This window comes from Panthera tigris, chromosome B2 (assembly GCF_018350195.1).
Source record: "Panthera tigris isolate Pti1 chromosome B2, P.tigris_Pti1_mat1.1, whole genome shotgun sequence".
Lineage (NCBI taxonomy): Eukaryota > Metazoa > Chordata > Mammalia > Carnivora > Felidae > Panthera > Panthera tigris.
In genome coordinates this window covers 151,048,531-151,068,463 of record NC_056664.1, presented here as the reverse complement: position 1 = coordinate 151,068,463, position 19,933 = coordinate 151,048,531, and the positions used below count along the sequence as shown (strand labels likewise).

Sequence of the window (19,933 nt, the reverse complement as noted above, 5' to 3'; positions counted from 1 at the left end):
TGGACAATGAAACAAAAGCACCCAATGCTTCACAAATGAGAAACTTGCATCAGCAGGCACTCCGATGGACTTATCCGGTCCAGAAGTTTGTCAAGTCCCCCAAATGCTCCTTTCCTTTCCAGTCAAACCAAAAAGCGAAATTGGCAGCTAGTGTCTTCGGGAATCAGCAGGGAGTTTCCCGGAGACAAAAATAGTCTCATCAGCTGTAGGGACAGATCCCTCAGATTTCCTCCTGGACACCAACTAGCCCTGAGAAGCTAACCTCCTGCGGTCCTCCAAGCTACAAGCCCAGGAAACTAAAAGGAAGCCGTGGCCCTTTGCTCTGCCTTAGGATTCCGGGGGCGGGGGGGGGGGGGGACCGGATGCCACAGGGGCATTGGTTCCTGAATGGCTTGCCAAAATTTGTTAGTGAATCCCAAATTTGGCTGCCCAGGGCTTGAAAAGTCAATGCTCAAGTGGCACCTGGCGGGCTCAGTTGGTAGAGCATGCAACTCTTAATCTCGGGGTTGTGATTTCAACACTAACATTGGGCCTGGAGGCTAGTTAAAATTTAAAAAAGGAAGGAGAAAAGAAAAGAGAAAAGGAAAGAAAAGAAAAGGCAATACTCAAGAGATGAGTTTTGATTGGAAAGGAATATGAGCTTTCTTCAGGAGGCCAGCCACCTGGGGAGAAGGTGAACTCTTGTCCAAAGGCCAGCTAAGAGGTTCTGCCAGGGATTTTTAAAGGAATTTAGGGCAAGTAATCAGTAAAAGGAGTGCAGTGGTCCATAATATTTCTTGATTACAAGCAGCCCCGATGGTGCCAGCTACAGATATTATTGCAGTGCTCAGAGGTTGTGCAAGGGCGTCTGGTTTCTGTTTCCTCACATGCAGAAGTGCTTTGTTCTTTCTAGGAAAGAATGCATGACATACAGATAAAGAAAGGGTAATCAGTCAGGCTAAGGGTGCTTGATAAAGTTCAAAGACTACTAGGTTGGCTGGAGGGGCCAAGGCAGTTTCAAGAGTATGGGTAGTTGTTTCTTAGTCTTTTCACTTCCGTATGCTTGGTTGGACCACAGAGTATCTTCATCTCTCCTATGGCTCATTTAGGCATAATCATATATTGTATTATAATTTGCTTCCTTTGTACTCTTAGCCCTTGAACAACGCAGGGGTTAGAAGCGCCAACCTCCACATAGATGAAAATCCACACATAACTTTTGACTCTGTTTGGGCTTCTGTTGACTGGAAGCTTTGCTGATAACATAAAAGTCAACACATATTTTATATGTTATATGTATTATATGTTGTATTCTTATAATTATATGTTGTATTTCTTATAATTAAGAAAAGAAAATGTTATTAAGAAAATAATAAGAGAAAATACATTTACAAAATAATAAGAGAAAATAAAAGAAAAGAGAGTAATAAGATGTTACTCTTATTATTAAGAAAATAATAAGAGAAAATACATTTGATACTAAACTGTATCAAAAACAATCTGAGTATAAGTGGACCCATGCAGTTCAAACCTGTGTTGTTCAAGGGTCAGCTGTACTTTATATAATCAGTAAGGTTGTCGTTGCCATGAGGACGGGAAATGTATCATATAAGTTTTTGGATCCAGGACAGAATCTAAATAAGTATAATACTTTTATGTCCATAACCATCAAAGAAAATCCTGTTTTATACTATGTTTACAATAAAACTTGGGGAAATTTTTAATTAAGCAAGTGCTTTTCAAAAATCTTCTGTGGTTCCCAAACTGCACGCATATAACAGGTGGTCCATCCTAAAAGAACCAATTGCTTGTTTGCCTGTTTTTTTAAAAAATATTTTAAAACTGTAAAATATAATATTCATATAAGGGAGTGCATAAATACATGTGAAGATTCACAAATGGTTACACATCAATAAGCCTAGTGTTGCCGGGGCTGGAAACTCCATCCCATAGTCCAGTCGAACAGGTTCTTCCTACTCACTGTGTACTCATAAGTTATGTAACATATTTTCTTTTGCTCAACCTTCTAAGACTCATCCACGTTGCTGTATCTTTCCTCTCGTTGAAATTGGTTAGTTTTTTTTGGTTTTTTGTTTGTTTCTTTGTTTTGTTGTGACATAACCCTCAATTGGTTTATGCACTCTGCTGTTTATGGACATTTGGCTCATTTCCAACTTGGAACCACGAAGAACACTGAATGCCACAAGAACATTTTTGTACTTGTCTTCTGGCGAGGACGATATACAGCTCAGCCGGGAGTTGCTGGGTCATAAGCTGTATGCATCTTCAAATCCGCCAAGCGATGCCACTCCCTTTTCGGGTGCACCGACTTACACTCCCATACAGCATTCGAGTTTCCGCTACTCCACAGTTTTGCCAACTTTTTTTGTATGGTAAGACTTGAAAATGTTTGTCCATCAGGCGCGAATTCTAATGTTTTCTTAGGAAAGAAACCTTTCTAAGGAAAACAACAAAAAATCTGTCCCGCCTCCTTGGGATAGGGGGCGCTCGGCTACCGACGGGAGCAACCAACGAGCGGCGCGAGATAGAGCGGCCAGAGCTGGCGCCGCGAGAAGCCGGAAGCGGCGGGACGTCCGGCTGGGCGCCATCTCGCCGTGAGACAGCAGCAGCCGGAGCAGCGCGATGTTGTCGACGGCCGCGGGGTGCTGGGGACCCGGCAGAGACCTGGCGGTGGAGCCCCACAGCGCCGCCGGCCCTTTGGAGATGCGCTTTTCGCCCTACGCTTTCAACGGAGGGTAAAGACCAGAGAGCCGACCTTTCAATCCCCACCGCTTTCGTGCCTGCTGAAGCTTTGGGAGTCGCGGCCGAGCCCGCGTTCCCCGCCGACCGCAGGCCTCCCTCTCCGTGGGTTGCGGAGGGGCAGCTTTGGCCCTAAGTGCTTCACCTTGCAGGCCGGTCACTTGTGCATAGCCTGCTCTTTGTTGCAGTAAGACAGAAGATAGAAACTGAAACCTGGGCTCTGCTACGAAAGAGGTTTAAAAATGGGCCTAACCTCTTAAGGCCTAAATAGGTTTCGCATGTCAAAGGCGAGGCGACAGGTTTAGCGCCTGATGTTAAAAAGTTAGGATTGGTTGGCCACTGTCGTTGGATGCACGGTTGTGTCTGCAGTTGATGGTTCTAATCAAACAGCTTAATCGTTTTCTGTTGTTTTAAATGGAAGGCAGCGTTGGTTGACTAGACTTAGTTTCGTAGATGAGAGCTTGTTAAGAACCGGTTTGGACTATGGGATGGAGTTTCCAGCCCCGGCAACACTAGGCTTATTGATGTGTAACCATTTGTGAATCTTCACATGTGTTTATGCACTCCCTTATATGAATATTATATTTTACAGTTTTAAAATATTTTTTTAAGTTAAGTTTAAGCTTAAGTTCAGGGGAAGAAAAGTCAGAAGAGGGACCCTTTAATATGTGTACTCTTGCATGTTACCTTCAAGTTGTGTTTTTAAAATTAGCTTTATTTCCTTCATTGTACGCTGAAAGTGTTACTAGCAATGTGGAAGGACCCTGCGTTTAGGACTTGTTAACAATGAAGGGGTGTAAATTGAAGCAGTGGTTGTAGGTTACCAACTAAACTTTGTACACACACCCGATTTGAACAAACAGACGGTTCTTGGACCATATTAATTAATCATGTCTTTATGGATTTGAAACTTTAATGCAGACTTTTGAAATATGTTGGAAAGAGAGTGGAAGTCTCCAATTTTAGCCTCGTTTCTGCCACTGAAGGACAGTGTGGTGTTTGAACAGTGTGGTGTTTCGACTTCTTGAGCCCAGATTTCATTCTCTTTCTTAGCTAGTCATAGTTTAGAGGGAGAATCCGTAGAAAAGCATTTTGTATACTGCAGGCAGTTCTCTTTTTTAATTCTCAGGATAACGGAGTGTTAGGTGGTATTAGCTCCATTTTTACAAATGAGCCAGGCCTCTTGTCATTGCTCTGGTCATAAAGCTGGTGTGCAGTTGAGCCAGGACTTGAATCCATAGCTCGTCGTTGGCCACTGATTTTATGTATGCTTTTACCATTGCACTTCTAAACGCTTTCTGTGATAACGAAGTAGTTACGTCCCAGGATGGGAGGCACATCGTGAGGCAGTTGTAAGAATGACTCTCCAGTGTGTAGAGTACTCATTACTCTTTAACCCCTTGTAATCCAATTTCAGCCATTACTGCTTTAAACATTAGTAACTTGTGACCTTGAGATTATTAAGTTACCTTTCTTCAGTCTTCTTTTTCTGTAGCGCCTGTTGCTGCTGGCTCATGGGCAGCCTTTGCTTTGGCAGAACAAGGCTTAGTTCCATGTCCTTTTTCTACTGTCTCGTTAAATGCAGTTCAATCCCATTATTAGCACTCGCATCTCATTTGCAGAAGGATAATTCCCAAATCTGTTTCTCTAGTTTTACCTCTCATGAGTTCCTCCTTTCTGGCTTCTTAAATGAAACATTTCTACCTGAATTTTTTCCTGTTACCAAAACTCAAGATACTAAAACAAAAAGCTAGCTAATTATTCCTCTCAGTTACCTTTCCTTCTTTATGCTCATAATTATGCCATTGTGCTGCTCCACCAAGTTTAAAATCTTGGATGTCACAATTGCTCTTCCCACTTCTGTCGCATATTGGTAGTTAGAAAAACCATGTACAATTTGTGTGTTTCCTCAGTATCCCCACTTCTTCCGGTACCACTGCTGCCTTTTTACTGCATTAGTCTTTTTTTTTTTTTTTAACAAGCACCATATTTTTTGTTTGTTTGTTTTATTTCGAGAGAGCTTGCATGAGAGAGAGCACGAGGGGGTGTGGGGCAGACAGAGAATCGCCAGCAGGCTCCGTGATGTCAGCACAGAGCCCGACTCGGGGCCCAGACTCACGAACCCGCACGAACCTGAGCCAAAATCAAAAGTCTGACACTCAATCAACTGAGCCACCAGGCGCCCTTCTATTGCTATTGCATTAGTCTTATTGGAGCAGTGCTTTCATCCCCTTTCACGTACTATGTTATTGTCACCGTTGCTTCTTTTTTTTATTAAAAATTTTTTTAATGTTTTACTTATTTTTGAGAGAGTGTGAGCAAGGGAGGGTCAGAGAGAGAGGGAGACACAGAATCTGAAGCAGGCTCCAGGCTCTCAGCTCTCAGCACAGAGCCTCATGTGGGGCTTGAACCCACTGATTGAGAGATCATGACCTGAGCTGAAGTCGCACGCTTAACCAGCTAAGCCACCAAGGCGCCCCTGTCACAGTGGCTTCTTAAAACTTCACTCCACTTTGCAAATGTAACTGTTCTCATTCCAAAATCTTTAGTTTGGCATTTGGGATTTTCGAAAGTCAGACCCATGTCCCTCACATAAGCCTTATGTTCCTCCACTAGTTCACACGGAACACCTTAGTAAGTTGTTTGAATGTTTATTTGTATTATTACCTGTTTCCCTTTATTCATTGTCCACGTTACCTGAAATGCCATCCTTTTGTACTTCAGAACTTCAGTGCAGATCCCACCTCAGTAAAAAGAATGGATAACATTTTCTCAGTGCTTATGTTCTGTGAGGTACTGTGCTAGGTGCTTTATGTGATCTGTGTCATTTGACTCAGTCATCCTGTAACACAGGAACTGTTACTGCCAACAACTCGAACTTGGGTAATTTGTCTGAGGTCACAGAGCTAGGAAGTGGCAAGGACAGGTCTCCAGTAACTCCAGAGCCCAGGTTCTCAGTGGTCACAATCTACTGCCTCATATATCTATGCCATAGCGATCATAGCTAACACTAGAGGACCAGTTATGTTTCAGGTACTAGTAAAAGGGCTTTGTAATTATTAACTTAATTCTTGCAGAATCCTAGTAAGGTAGTTACTGTTACGATCTCTGATCTATATGAGGACATTGATGCTTTGGGAAGTTGAACAGCTTACCCGAAGTCTTGTATCTAATAAGTGAGAGATCCAGAATTAGAACTGGACAGACTGCTTTGGGAGTTCATGCTCTAGCCTCTTCAGTAAACTGAATCATAAATCATACAGCCACAAAAGAGAAAGTTTGTTCTTTGTTCATTCATTTCCAACAGATATTTGGGTGTCCACTGAGTGGTAGATACTAAATAAGGACTTGGATAAAAAATGAAAAGCATCAAGCCCTTTGAGCTCAGAGAGCTTTTGGTGTGGCACCACTGTCTACACCTGATCCTCATGGCCCTGTTTTGTGATATCAGTACCTTGCACAAGTGGGTATTTAATTTTTTGATGATGTTATGATAATTCAGTGGTTTTTCCGTTACCTTCTGCGAAGTGACCTACGCTTTGACTTAGGCTCGTGTTGTTTTTTAGGGAGTACTTACATTTTTTTTCCTAGACGACTTACAGCCAGGGATCCTTTCCCACTGATCTTTCAACTTTCTTCTGAGTCCTGCTCTTGCTCAAATCTAGTGGGTTTTGTCCAATATGTGCTATGAAGAGCTCTCCTCTAGAGAGGTAGTGTTACCATCCGCAAGTATTCACTAATTTTTGTGTCCCCCCCCCCCCCCCCCCCCCCCCCCCAGGACTGTGTTGGCAATCGCTGGAGAAGATTTTTCAATTGTGGCTTCTGACACTCGATTGAGTGAAGGATATTCAATTCACACCAGGGACAGCCCCAAGTGTTACAGACTGTAAGTAAATATTTCTAAGGACATACTTCCTGGCACCTTGTGATGATTTATTGCTGTAAGAGATTCCACTTCTAAACAGTTTGTTTCATGAGTTTTTAGATTGCGTGTTTGGAGCTTAGTTTGCATTTTTGTTAGAAAACAGTTTTCTAAATTAGTATTCCCTAATATGATATGCAGTGTTTTTAAAAAAATTTTTAATGTTTGTTTACTATTGGGAGAGAGACAGTATGAGCAGGGAGGGGCAGAAAGAGAGAGGGAGACACAGAAACCGAGGCAGGCTCCAGGCTATGAGCTGTCAGCACAGAGCCGGACGTGAGGCTCAAACTCACAGATTGCGAGATTATGGCCTGAACCGACGTTGGACACTTAACCGGCTAAGCCACCCGGGTGCCCCCACATCGCTTTTATTATTAGCATTTTACTATAATGCTTTATTTATTTATAAAATATCTATAAAATATTTATAATATTGTAAATATTTTATCACCTAGCTTTGTATTTTTCTGTTAATCCATTACATGTTTTTTAAATCTCCCACTTTTTTTTTTTAACCTGAAATGTTTAATTTAGCCATATCCTAAGCAGTTATATCTGTGAGCCACTGTCTTAAGGACCAGGTATTTTTTTTCTAAAACATAAAAGTGAAGTCATATGCACTGATGACCAATAGTTTGTGTTTGACATTTTTGGGAACTGTTACAGTTGGTGGTTAATTCCTAAATTAGGCCACAAGAGCCTCTTAAGCCTGAATTGTAACAGGAATGGATTGATGGGATTTGGGTACCTTGGACAGGGCCTTGTGCTATAAGAAGTAGGTAAAGAGGACTCTGGCTTCTTTCCTGGGTCCAGGGCTAGCGCACACCCTACCTAAAGAACAATCAATACCGGTTTTCATCTTCCCAGTTCTCTTCCTGTATTCTTCTTCCATCTTTTGATATTTAATTCATAGTGCATCCATGCTATCATTTTTCTTCTAAGATGTTTTATAATTTGAAAGTAGTAAATGTCACATAAAATTTAAGAACGTAACTTTACAAATACCATTCTCTTGCAAGGTTCTGTTCATCTTTGTAATGTTCTGTTTTAGTGTGTGTGCTACTGAAGGGAATACCTGTTTTTTTTTTTTTTTTTCCTTTTTATGCAGTACTTTAGGTGTATAGATAGATAAAACATTAGTGATTTCATATGTCTCCCTGTCATCCGTCTTTAGCCTTAAATCATACATAGAGCTAAAACTGCCTGTCTGCACTTAATCCCATACCCTGTGGGCTGACTTAGAGCCAAACTTGCCTCTTTCCCACCTGTTTGAGACTCTACATTTAACTTTATTCTTTGCATGCAAACACCCCTTCCTTTGATGTATGTGAAGATTTGGGAAAAGCATCTTGAAGCTCTAAGATTTTGTTCTACCCTATTGGTATTATTAACCCATCTTGTTAGTAAAGGCAGTATAGCTTTATGGGAGCTTGGAGCTCTTTAACTGAGTGCAGTGAGGTTGATTGTAGGGATAGATCAGGAAATGTTGATGCCCCCAGAGGTGTCATTGGTCCCTCTAGTTGGACAGATATGGTTTGTATGAATCCCTCATAAATATCTGAAAGGAAGAGTTTATCATGTGATTTCTCCTATGTTTCTTGATGAGACTGGTGTAGGTTTCCTTATAGATTGATATTAAGATTTAGGAATTTTTGAAACCTGGTTGAATTTGTATGGATATACCAAAATTGAATCACTTCCCCAGTGGTGGGCATTAAATTGTTTTTTGTTTGTTTTGTTTTGGAGAGCCATTAACATAATATGTAACTACACAAGAAAGCCTGTAGTATATTATGTATACTTCACAAGTAAGCCTATAGTATATCTTTGCAAACTTACGTGAGTAGATTGATGGGATGAATTTATAGCAATGGAATTATTGCATAAAAGTGACATTCACCTAAATTTTTACTGGATACTGCCAAATGGCCCTTCTAAAAAGTTAAATTGATGTATATTTTTGCCCAGTTATTAAGAGTACCCATTTTCAGTGCCTGGGTGGCTCAGTTGGTTGGGCATGCGACTTTGGCTCAGGTCATAATCTCACGGTTTGTGGGTTCAAGCTCCACATCCAGCTGTCTGCTGTCGGCACAGAGACTGCTTCAGATCCTCTGTCTCTCTCTTTCTCTGCCCCTTGCCTGCATTGTCTCTCTCTCAAAAATAAACATTAAAAACAGGGGAGTACCCATTTTCCTAGGCCTTATTAACAGGTTGAAATCATCACCTGTGTAGATTTGGATTTGTGAATGACATGAAGGCTCTTTTCATACATTTATGGTGACTTGCGTCTTTCTTTATATGACTCCTGTAACTTTACCAATCTTTCCATTGCGAGGTTTTTTTTGAGATATAATTGACATGTAACAGTGGTTTCAGGTGTACAACATGATTACATATTTGTGTATGTTGCACCACCATAAGTCCAGTTAACATCTGTCCCCATATTTATTACAGAATCTTTTCTTGTCTTGAGAACTTTTAAGATCTATTCTCAGCAACTTTAAAATATTCAGTACAATGTTGGGCGCCTGGGTGGCTCAGTCAGTTAAGCATCTGACCCTTGATTTCTGCTCTGGTCATGATCTCACGATTTGTCAGTTTGAGCACTGACCGTGTGAAGCCTGCTTGGGATTCTCTTTCTCCTCCTCTCTCTGCTCTTCTCCTGATCTCTCTCTCTCTCTCAAAATAAACTTTTAAAAAAGTTAAAAAAATTCAATGCAATGTTATTAACTATAGTCACCATGCTGTACATTATATCCCATGATGCACTGTGTTAATGCTTTTGATGTTTGTAGGAGCCATTTTATTTCATTTTTTAAGTGTTTATTTATTTTGAGAGAGCGAGAGAGCAAGTGCACGCGAGCAGGGAAGGGGCAGAGGGAGGGAGAGAGAATCCCAGACACACTCCACACCGGCAGTGCAGAGCCCCATGTGGGGTTTCATCCTAACAACCGTGAAATCATGACCTGAGCTGAAATCAAGAGTTGAATGCTAACCAACTGAGCCACCTAGGTGCCCCTGTAGGAACCCTTTTAGATAAAGGAAGTTAATATAAGACTTTGGTCATATCTACTACAATTTTTTTTTTTTTTTTACTTTATCATTTTTCTCTATAAAAGTTTTAATTTGACGAAATTTATGAAATTTTTCTGTGAAAGCATTGGGTTGTATCATATTTAAATAGGTGGCTGTCAACCCAAGATTGTATCACCTATGTCTTCTTTAGGCAATTCATACTTTAATTTTTCTGGAAGTCTTTGATTCACCTATAATTTATTTAGGTATGAAATGATGACACTGCCCTCCCGGCGCAACAGAGGGCTAACTAGTCCTGTTACCATTTGGTGAATAACGGGAATAGGGGTTTTATATTTAAAATTGCTGAAGACATGTTTTACTTTACTATCTAACCAGCCCAGTTTCCTGAAATGTGCTCTTTACAGAACAGACAAAACAGTCATTGGATGCAGCGGGTTTCATGGAGACTGTCTTACCCTGACAAAGATTATTGAAGCAAGACTAAAGGTAGATACTTTTGTTACATGTCTGCACTTTAGAAAGTTAGTAATGATTTATTAGATTGTCACTCAGAATAGCTGGAGAAGCTCTAAGTTAGCAGGTGAAACCATAACCTGTTCTAGAAGTGAAATGATACTGTTAATGAAATGATAGCCACATTAAAGTAGCGTAATGTGAAACTGCAGGGTATTTAAAATCTCTGTACAGTATAAAGGAGATATAAAGGCTTATGGAGATAGCCTGGTCAGGGTTTCTTCTGAAGATAATCTTCCTTCAAAAACAAAAATTCTGTGGAGGAGGCAAGCTTTTAGACAGGTGCTTGGTTTGGAGCACCATCAACTGACGTGCTCTCCCTCGTTCACGCATTGGACTCTTAGTTGACAGGATGCGCGGGCAAGAATAGAAATAGATAAGTCAGGAGTTTGGATGAGAGGCACAACCTAAGCTATCGCCACCTAACACCTTAGTAGGCTTTAGTTGACAGCCAGCTGAGGAAGTTTGGGCATAGAATAGATGGGGGCGGAAGAGCTGAAAAGGGTGGTATGAGGAGGAAGTGAGGAATGAGGCAAACCAGCCTGTTCCGCAGTTCGTAAAGGGGCTGACACTGTCACTGCCTCCATGTCTCCTGTGCGAGATGGGGAGGTGTGAGGAACAGAGGAGTACTGACTCTTAATAAAAGTAAAGGCACGTCTTGATTTTCATTATGGCCCGTGTATATTAAACAGCATGTAACAAATAATTTCAAGGAGAGTAGGATAGGAGTAATTTAAACCATATTAAAATGGATTTTATCTGTAATAATAACCAGTAAATACAAACTCTTCTTAGCTGGCAAAAATGCAGGGCTGGTGTAGGATTTAATTTTGTAGGTTATGTGTCATAATTTTATGTAGTTGGTAAGGCCAACCTGGTACATGAAGAAGTTACCAGAGGTGGTCACGTTCTATGTTTGCCTATTAGTGAATAACACTTGAAATTGTATACACTTATGAATGATGTCCTAGGTATTGGAGTATGTAATAAATTTAACAGATACCTGTTTTGGAATAATTTCAAAATTGTTCAGTAAAATACAGAAATGATTTCATTTGGTATTGATCAATTGTTAATACTTATTTAAATTCTCTACATTGAAAGTTTTATTGACTTACATTTATTGACATATTTATTCGATTCCTGGTGCATATTTTGCAGATGGAACTTACAGTACAAAAGTACACAGACCAGCAGAATAGTGTTGTGTTAACAAAGTATAACAAGGAGCAGGGAATTCACCTTAATTACACAATCCTTGAAATTTCTCTTTCATGTGTCATTACATAAATGATGCAGTGATTATACTGTTGATGCTTGATTTTGAAATGAAATGAAGATTTTTTTCTAATCTTCCGTATTTAGCTATTGTTATTTTGGTCTGTGTTCTTAGGTAAATCTTTGGAGATGTTTGCTATGTGGCTGATAAATTGGTGAACTCATTTTATGTTTGAAATTTTTGTAGAATTTCTCTATTGGATAATTTAGGATTCCCTAAGAGTGAATAAAGCTAGGATTCAAAATCACTAAAAGGTTTGTTTTGGATACTTCTGGTCTCCACTATAGATGCTTTAAGGAGCAGGACCACTTCCCTGTACTAGAATCATGCAGAGTAAGGGTCCTGCCCTCATGTCTTCTGTTCTCATAGATACCTCCTTTGCAAACAGAAGGACTTCTATCTGGGTCTGATCAAAGGTCAGCAAATTTTACCTATAAAGGGCCAGATAGTAATTATTTTCAGCTTTATGGGCCATTTGATATCTGTGGTAACTATCAGCTCTGCTGTTGTAATGCACGAGGATGTATAGATAATATGTAATGAAAAAATATGTTTTAATAGAGCTTTATTTACAGAAACAGTTGTTGGGCTGGATTTTGTCCATGGACTGTACAGTTTGCTGACCCTGGTCTAGAGGCAGAGTAAAGGAGAGCCGGATTTAAAACACCCTCCCAGGTCACTGTATAAACATATTATGTGTGCATTTGCTCTTGAATTAGCAGTTCCTGAGATATGGATGGCGTGGAGAATAGAGTCTTTAAATCAGACAACTGAGGAAAATTTAGCATTCTTTCCCTTAATTTTTATAGCCCCCAAAATGGCATGATACAATAAATTATTATTTTGTCTTAGTATGTTTGTGTGATCTTGAAAGAAATAGACATCATTTCACCAAGATTTGCATTCATCCTTTAATTTACAATTCCTTGTTCATGTCTGTAATATATTCTGCCTCTCCGTGCCTGTTACTTTCATTAATAATTGCAGATGTATAAACATTCCAATAACAAGACCATGACTACAGGGGCGATTGCTGCAATGTTGTCTACAATCCTCTATTCAAGGCGCTTCTTTCCATACTATGTTTACAACATCATCGGGGGACTGGATGAAGAAGGTAGAATTCTCGTTCTGGAAAATGAAGGGGGGTGGCATTTTTTAGATATGTATGTTTCCCTCTAGAGTTGAAAAGAATAATAAATAGCATCTTGCCCAACACTTTTATTTTCTGTTAATTAAAGCGGTAAGGAACTGAAGCTTAAAGGGGAATAAAGAGATGATCCAAAGACACACCACAGGTTGTGTACTAAAACTCTAGTAATGACTGTTAGGCATGCTGTTCCTTTACTGTTTACTGAATATCTTGCAGGAGTTCAGTAGTAGATAATTAGCATTTTAATCCTGTGGAAAATATCTGACTTGGAGGAGCTTGACCTTATGATTCTACATAACAAATGTATTTGACTTAAGTTGCTAAAACTGATGCCTTAAAAGAAATGTATGCATTTCCAACAGTGTTTTCAGAACAATCTGAAACACCTCTTTGATTTTCTGTCAGTCAGACCAGGAGGGCCTAAGAAAATCAGTCTCGTTACTTGACATGTCCATCCTGTTTTTGATCTAAAGCTGTATTACGCAGCAGGGACACGGATGGTTTTCACCAGGTTTCATTTGGATTGACTTTCGGTTGCTTCCAACAACCAGATGCTATACTAGCTCTCAGGACAGATCTGTGCCACCATTTACAGTAGTCCATTGAAGAAAGAAGTTCTAGAGATGTTTGGCTGAGAACAACGTATTGAAATATCTCTACAGAGAGGAAAACTTTCTGGATAGTAGGGAGTTGGGCTCCTCTCCTACTCTCCCCACTTTTTACTCCTGTCCCTTCTGTTCCATGGGCTCTTCCTTTGTTTTCCCTCTGTCTTAACAGCTGCCCACATAAATGGCCCCTGAGAGCACTCTGGTCATTTTACCCACCATGGTTTAGATGTAGACAAATTAGGGTGACAATTTATTTCGAGTCTTTCAGCCTTCCTTGAAAGTAAGACAGAATATAAAGCATAGAAACAGCCAATAAAAATTCATTCCCCTTAACAAGTTAATTAAATTCTAGCCACAGATTAGCTTGCCTAGCCCAGCCTGCTGGACACTTTTTTTTCACCTAAATTATGTCTGACTTGAATGTCAGATCAATAAATTCAGGTTTTAGCAACATTAGTCATAGCTATCATTGAATTTTAGCATGCCAGACAATGTCCTTTGAGTTTTACTGAGAGTCAGAGGCTAATTTGGGAACGCTCACATCTACTGAAGGGCAAAGCTAAGGTTTGGGTTGGATCTGTTTCTCGAGTTCAAAGCCCTGTTCTCTGATGTTTTGGTGGTATTGTCAGGCATTTCTGTCTTTTATAATCTTGTCTGCTTTGATTGTCCTTTAATTTATTTTCACTTCTTAGAGGAATTTGTGTAGTAAAGCAGTCTTTTTTGTCTGTTCCCCCAAGACACTTTAGCTTTTACCATGCTTTCCTGTTTTCTTGGTTTATTTCCTTGCTTTGGTGGTGTGTATCTCAAGAGATTTCTGGAAAAAGAAATCCGGAGAACTTGTTTTGAGACTTTGCTTTTATTCTGGTGTTCTGCAATTTTATAGTGATACCCTTTGTACAAGATCTTTTCCCTATTTGTGTCTTCTGTTCACTTCCCCACTGTCTCGACAATCACCTGGATTGTGATCTTCTATTTTATTATAATTCTTCCCTGGCATATTGTCCATCTCTTTGTCTTTTTCTTCTCTGAAGATTTCCTCAGGTTTAGATTTTATCCTGTACTACATTCTTACTTCTGCTGTCACTAATTTCCAAGAACTTTTCCAATTCTCTGGCTTCCTTATTTTTTTTCTCTAAGTATGTTCTCATTAGATGTACTCCCCTTGATATTTTCTTGTGATCTCCCCATTTTATTGGATTAATTTTTTTCATTTTATTTTTGACTTCTGTTTTCTATGTTGGAGGCTTCCTTCAAATTTCCCTTGATTTTTGGCCATTCATTCTTATTGAAGAATGGTAGGCCAAAATCTGCGTAAAGGGTGGTATTGGCCTGTCAGTTTTCCATTTACTGCCCTGCACCCAGACTGCACATATGCCAGGTGTCCCCAAGTCCAGGGTACCTGGGACCTTGTTTCCAGTTTTTCTTTTTTGTGGAGGTGGAGACTTGGAGAGCAGTATTCTTTAGTGAGACCTTTAGGGTAGTTGGGTCATTAGGCTGTCCTTCAGGACACTGGGGTCAATGGCTAAATTAGGACAGTGGGATCAATAGTTACCCTTCAGGACACTGGATCGAACAGCTGCCCTTCAGGATAGCCAGGCGAGTAGCTGTCTTCTTGGACCTCTGTGCCTTTAACTCTCTAGTTGCAGTCATACTTTAAAAATTTTTCCACCCAAAAGTAATAATGGCTTTAGTTTTTCTGTAACAAAAACAATAGTAGTTGCAGAAGTTTCAAATAGTACTGGAAGAGACAAAAATGAAAGTAGTTATCCCCTCAAAGCCTATATTTAGAGTTAATTACAATTAAACTTCCAGTAAACCTGCTTACAGGTATCTTGGTAGTCATACATGTTTGTGCACTTTACAAGTAGAATATGGTGTATGCATCTTTATGTTGGATGTATTGTCATGGAGATCGTTTTATGCTAGTGAATAAAGATGCGTAATGACTCAGTGACTTACATAGGGTACAGCTACACTGCAGTTTGCCTCCCGGTCCTCTGCAGGTCATTTAGGTGGTTTCCAGTTTCCTTCATCTAAGCAATGTGATGAATGTCTTTGTACATACAGTTTTGTATACTTTTTCTTTTCTTTTTTTTAAATTTTATTTTTTTAAACTTACATCCAAATTAGCATATATTTGTATACTTTTTCAACCGTGCGTACTTCCCTGGAAAAAATTCTCAGAAGTTGTGTGTCTGGGTCAGAGGATATATGTTTTTGGCATTTTGATGCCATCACTAGTTTGCCCTTCGGAAAAGACCACCAGTGGACCCTCCTGGCAGCGGGGGCATGAGTACCTGGGGTTCTTTGGGCGTCCTTACTACTCTTAAAGATCTTTACCCAATAAATATTTTATTATTTTAATTTATATGTAATTTTTGTGTGCTGAAGTTGGGCATTTATTTGTGTTTTTTGATCTTTGCTTTTCTTCTTTGGAGACTGACCTGTGTGTTAACCTTTGCTTATTTCCTTATTTGCAGGTTAGTCTTTTTAAAAAATTATTTATAAGCATGCCATCTAACTGTGTCAACTCTGTAATATCCGTGGTGGTGGTGTATCTCTCACCATTCTTGCCTCCCAAGAATGTTCTTTGTCTCTTACATTTTGGGGGTTGTCTACCTGTACAGCATTTTCTGAAGTTCGTATGGTCCAATCTGTTGGTCTTTTCTTTGTGGCATTGAGTGTCCTACTTTGTTAGACTCCCCCATCCAAGGTTTTCTTTCTAGCACTTGTTTTGACTTTATTTTTTTACATTGAAGCCATGGTGCTTTTTTAAAGAATTATTTTGGTGAGGAAAAGCACTCTACAGATAAGATTCATGCCATTCTGCTCTCGTGTTACAAAAGTCTCTTTTGCCTTTGCTAAGTGGGAAGGTCTTCGAAACTCTGGTCTTCGACTTATTCTGCTCTTGTTTTTCTCAACTCCGTGGCGTATGGTTTTTCTGAAATTGGTTCTGCCTTTAGTTGAAATTTTTGGGCCTCGTTTTACTTGTGGCCTGTTGGCCTTCTGAGAGAGATTGTTGTTCTTTTTTGGCTTTGTACTTCCTGTCCCTTTCTTTGTGTGTTGAAGTTAGTGAACTGCCCACTGTGATCTCAATCTTGTCCCAAGCTTGCTTCCAACAAAAACACTTAACCTGGGGGTCTCCTGAGTGACTTCAGCACCTTACATACTGCCTTCTCAGCAGAGAATTGTAAGTAATTGTGCAACAGAAAAACTACACAGAGCTACGGGTGGCAGATGTCCATGGGTAGGAAGAAGACTGTCCTTATCCCACATCTCCCAGGTGAGCTACTGAGGTGCTTCATTTCTGGCGTAATGTGTTTTAGAGATCAGTTATATCACTTTAAAGTCATACCTCGTCAAATGATCCATGATTTTTCACACCCAAAACACAGGGAATTTTTTGTTTTTTTTATTTGACAGAGTGTGTGCACTGGCGAGCAGGGGAGAGGAGAGGCAGTGAGAGACGGAGGGAGGGAGAGAGGGAGGGAGGGAGGGAGAATCTCAAGCAGGCCGCACGATCATCATGGAGCCCGATGCAGGGCTTGATCCCATGAGCCTGGGATCATGACCTGAGAGCTGAAACCAAGAGTCAGACACTCAGCTAACTGAGCCACCCAGGCACCCCCAAAACATAGCTGTTTTTAAAAGGCCTTAAAAAAAATTACAGTGACATGTGTGCTTTGTAACAGATTCAGTACCTAAGCATATAAGTGATTCCCTTCTTTTCTTGCCTTCAGTCGCACGAAGATAACTACAGTTTTCAGTTTATCTTGCCATACTTGTTTGTGTGCTTATATAAATATGTTATATGCTTTTTTTTATTGCTTTTTTTTATGCCTATAATAGGAAATAGGATTCTGTTATCCACATTATAGAGTTATTCATTTTACATTGTCTTGCGGTTATGTCCCCAGTCCCATCTTCCTCTTCCATACCGGTTTTTGCTAATGGATTTTAGGTTGCTTAGAAATTTTTGCTCTTTTAAGAGAGACAGAATAAGCCTTCTTAGGGGTATATCCTGTTCTACAAGTTAGATTGTTACTGGGTCATTGGGTGCATGCTTTATATTTTGATAGATTCTCTTGCCAGATTGCTCTTTAAAAAGGCATAGCAATTTATGCACGCTTCAGGAGAGTCTGAGAGGCCCATTTATCCTTACACTGATAGTACTCTGCAACTGTTGTTAAGAATGGGTACATTCAGGGGCGCCTGGGTCCCTCAGTCGATTAAGCATCCTACTTCAGCTCAAGTCATGATCTTGTGGTTTGTGAGTTCGAGCCCCACATTGGGCTCAGAGCCTGGAACCTGCTTCGGATTCCATGTCTCCCTCTCTGTCTGCCCCTCCCCCTCTTGCACTCTGTGTCTGTCTCTCAAAAAAAAAAAAAAAAATATATATATATATATATATAAAAGAATAGGTACATTCAAACTCTGGTGTTGTGTTTTGTTTGCAAAAGTGTTTCTTAACTCTGGTAGTACAAAGCAATGTTTATGTTTTAGGCAGAACTAACTTTTTGCATGTGGCATTTGTGTTTTTCTGAAAATTTTCCTGTATTAAATCAGTTTTTTTATGGTGTTGATGCTAAAGGTGCTTACTGTTTAAAAACACACAGTAAGTTTTCCTTGTGACTGTTCACATTTAACAGTAGTAGAATTTTAAACTCAGGTCTATGCTAGAACAACAATAGCATTTTTTAGGAATGTGGTGAGGAGCTTGGTGCAGAACTCAGAGCAGGACCTATGACTGCTAACCAGTGTGCCTGTGAGACCACGTACATATTGGGATCCACTGGGTGGTAATTGGCGATGTCAGCTTGACGAGAGCCTGAAGCTCCAGGTGGCCAACACGCCATAAGGAGACCAGAGTGGGCAGGTGTACCTCTGACTCCCTTGTGAGTGGAGGCGAGCAGACTGCTGGGTTAACAGTGAATGTGGCTGAAATTTTAGCTAAGTTCATAGTCCGTTTTGTGTCACACTTTGTGTCACACTGGATCTATTTTTACCGTGATTTGGAATGGTAGTCAGGATGCATCCTTATGGAAACTGTTTTATTCTTTCAGGGAAGGGAGCTGTGTACAGCTTTGACCCAGTAGGGTCCTACCAGAGAGACTCCTTCAAGGCCGGAGGCTCAGCAAGTGCCATGCTACAGCCCCTGCTTGACAACCAGGTAAGGAGACTGCATCCGTGTTGCTGTGACATTAACACAAAGTGCCTTCCTCTGAGTTCTCCTGTTCACCGGCTCAGGAGAGTGGAGAAATCAAGGGTTTCTTGTGCATCGCTGTTGTTTTTGGTGGGCTGATTTGCCCTACCCAGACCTTCTTGTGTCTCTGTGTTCTGCTGGCTCTCTTGTGGCCTCTCACCTACTCTGTAGTGTCTTCCCCTGATATCGTGACTTCCAGGTCTCCTGTGTCTACAATGGTCGACCATGTTTTCAGTTCTCCTCTTGCCACCTTACCTGAAGCCTTGCAAATGTCTTTTTCCCCATATTCACCATTTGTTTGTCACCTAATTTTATATTCTAACTCCCAAGTACATTTTTAATTTGCCCCCTTTCCTCTTATCGTTGCCTGAAATCAGGCCTGTATTTCCCATCATCCTTTCTGCCGCCAAGCTTACTTCTTTGTGTTTCTGAAATATGTGTGTACAGTTACTCGTGCATATTACTTATCTTCCTCATCACCCGTCACTCCACTTCCCCCTAGACCTTTGGTGTGGTGTGTCTGTCTTGTCACCAGGCCTTTGGGCATAGCACACCCTGGATCTGGAGTGTTACTCCTCTCTGACTCTGGTTTATCCTTCACACTCTGTACCCAAGTGTGTCTTCTGACGAAGCCTCTCTCTTCAGGGAGACTTAGTTATGGCTGCTAGGGATTCTCGTGGCTCTTTTTTGTTTTTCTTAGTGGTAGCACATTGTATAATGGTACTCTGCTTTCATATGTCCACCTCTCTAGGTGATGTGTGCTTCTCAGGAGCAGCAGCTTTGTCTCAGTGAACATTTGTCAGGTTTTAGGAATGTATAATTTAGCCAGGTCTGGAAGCATTTCAGTTGAGAGATATTTTAAATGTATGTGATGTATTCATGATGAATCCTTAGATACGTGAAGGCACTGGGGAGGCTTGAACCACCTTTGTACTGTCACGTGATGCCTCATTCAAGTTTCCTGTCCCACCAGGTTGGTTTTAAGAACATGCAGAATGTGGAGCATGTCCCACTGTCCTTGGACAGAGCCATGCGGCTTGTGAAAGATGTCTTCATTTCAGCGGCAGAGAGGGACGTGTACACTGGGGATGCACTCAAAATCTGCATCGTGACCAAGGAGGGCATCAGGGAGGAGACCGTTCCCCTGAGGAAGGATTGATTTGTGTGTTGTTATCATTAATCACTTCACAACTGGTTAATTTTGTATCTTGGAACTATTGGACTGATGTATTAAATAAAACCTGAAGTAATTATTCTAAGCAGGACAGATCTAGAAAGTATAATTTCGTTTTCCTTTCCTTTTCTTCATTCTCATATTTTTCTGTCTTCCAGAGCTATTTTTGTATTTTAATTTTTTTTTTTTTTTTGATTAAAAAAAAATAAGTTTTTAAAGTAAGCTCTATGTCCAGCATGGGGCTTAAGCTCACGACCCCAAGATCAAGAGTTGTACATTTCCCCGACTGAGCCAGACAGGTGC

The 19,933-nt window shown here is 40.4% G+C and overlaps 1 protein-coding gene across 1 annotated transcript; it reads left to right on the top strand.

Annotated features, from left to right (window-relative positions):
• Positions 1 to 2,560: 2,560 nt before the first annotated feature.
• Positions 2,561 to 19,715, top strand: PSMB1 (proteasome 20S subunit beta 1). The gene is made up of 6 exons (XM_007086992.3): positions 2,561 to 2,735; positions 6,518 to 6,625; positions 10,105 to 10,186; positions 12,480 to 12,609; positions 18,317 to 18,423; positions 19,430 to 19,715. Exons 1-6 carry the CDS (start codon positions 2,623 to 2,625, stop codon positions 19,613 to 19,615), a joined length of 726 nt encoding a protein of 241 aa, XP_007087054.1. The 5' UTR covers positions 2,561 to 2,622; the 3' UTR covers positions 19,616 to 19,715.
• Positions 19,716 to 19,933: the final 218 nt, after the last annotated feature.

Excerpts from the sequence above, each read along its gene's own strand:
- PSMB1 (XM_007086992.3), top strand. The coding sequence starts at position 2,623 with ATGTTGTCGACGGCCGCGGGGTGCTGGGGACCCGGCAGAGACCTGGCG. Across the intron at positions 6,626-10,104 it reads AGCCCCAAGTGTTACAGACT|AACAGACAAAACAGTCATTG; the intron begins GTAAGTAAATAT and ends TGCTCTTTACAG. Across the intron at positions 12,610-18,316 it reads CGGGGGACTGGATGAAGAAG|GGAAGGGAGCTGTGTACAGC; the intron begins GTAGAATTCTCG and ends TTATTCTTTCAG.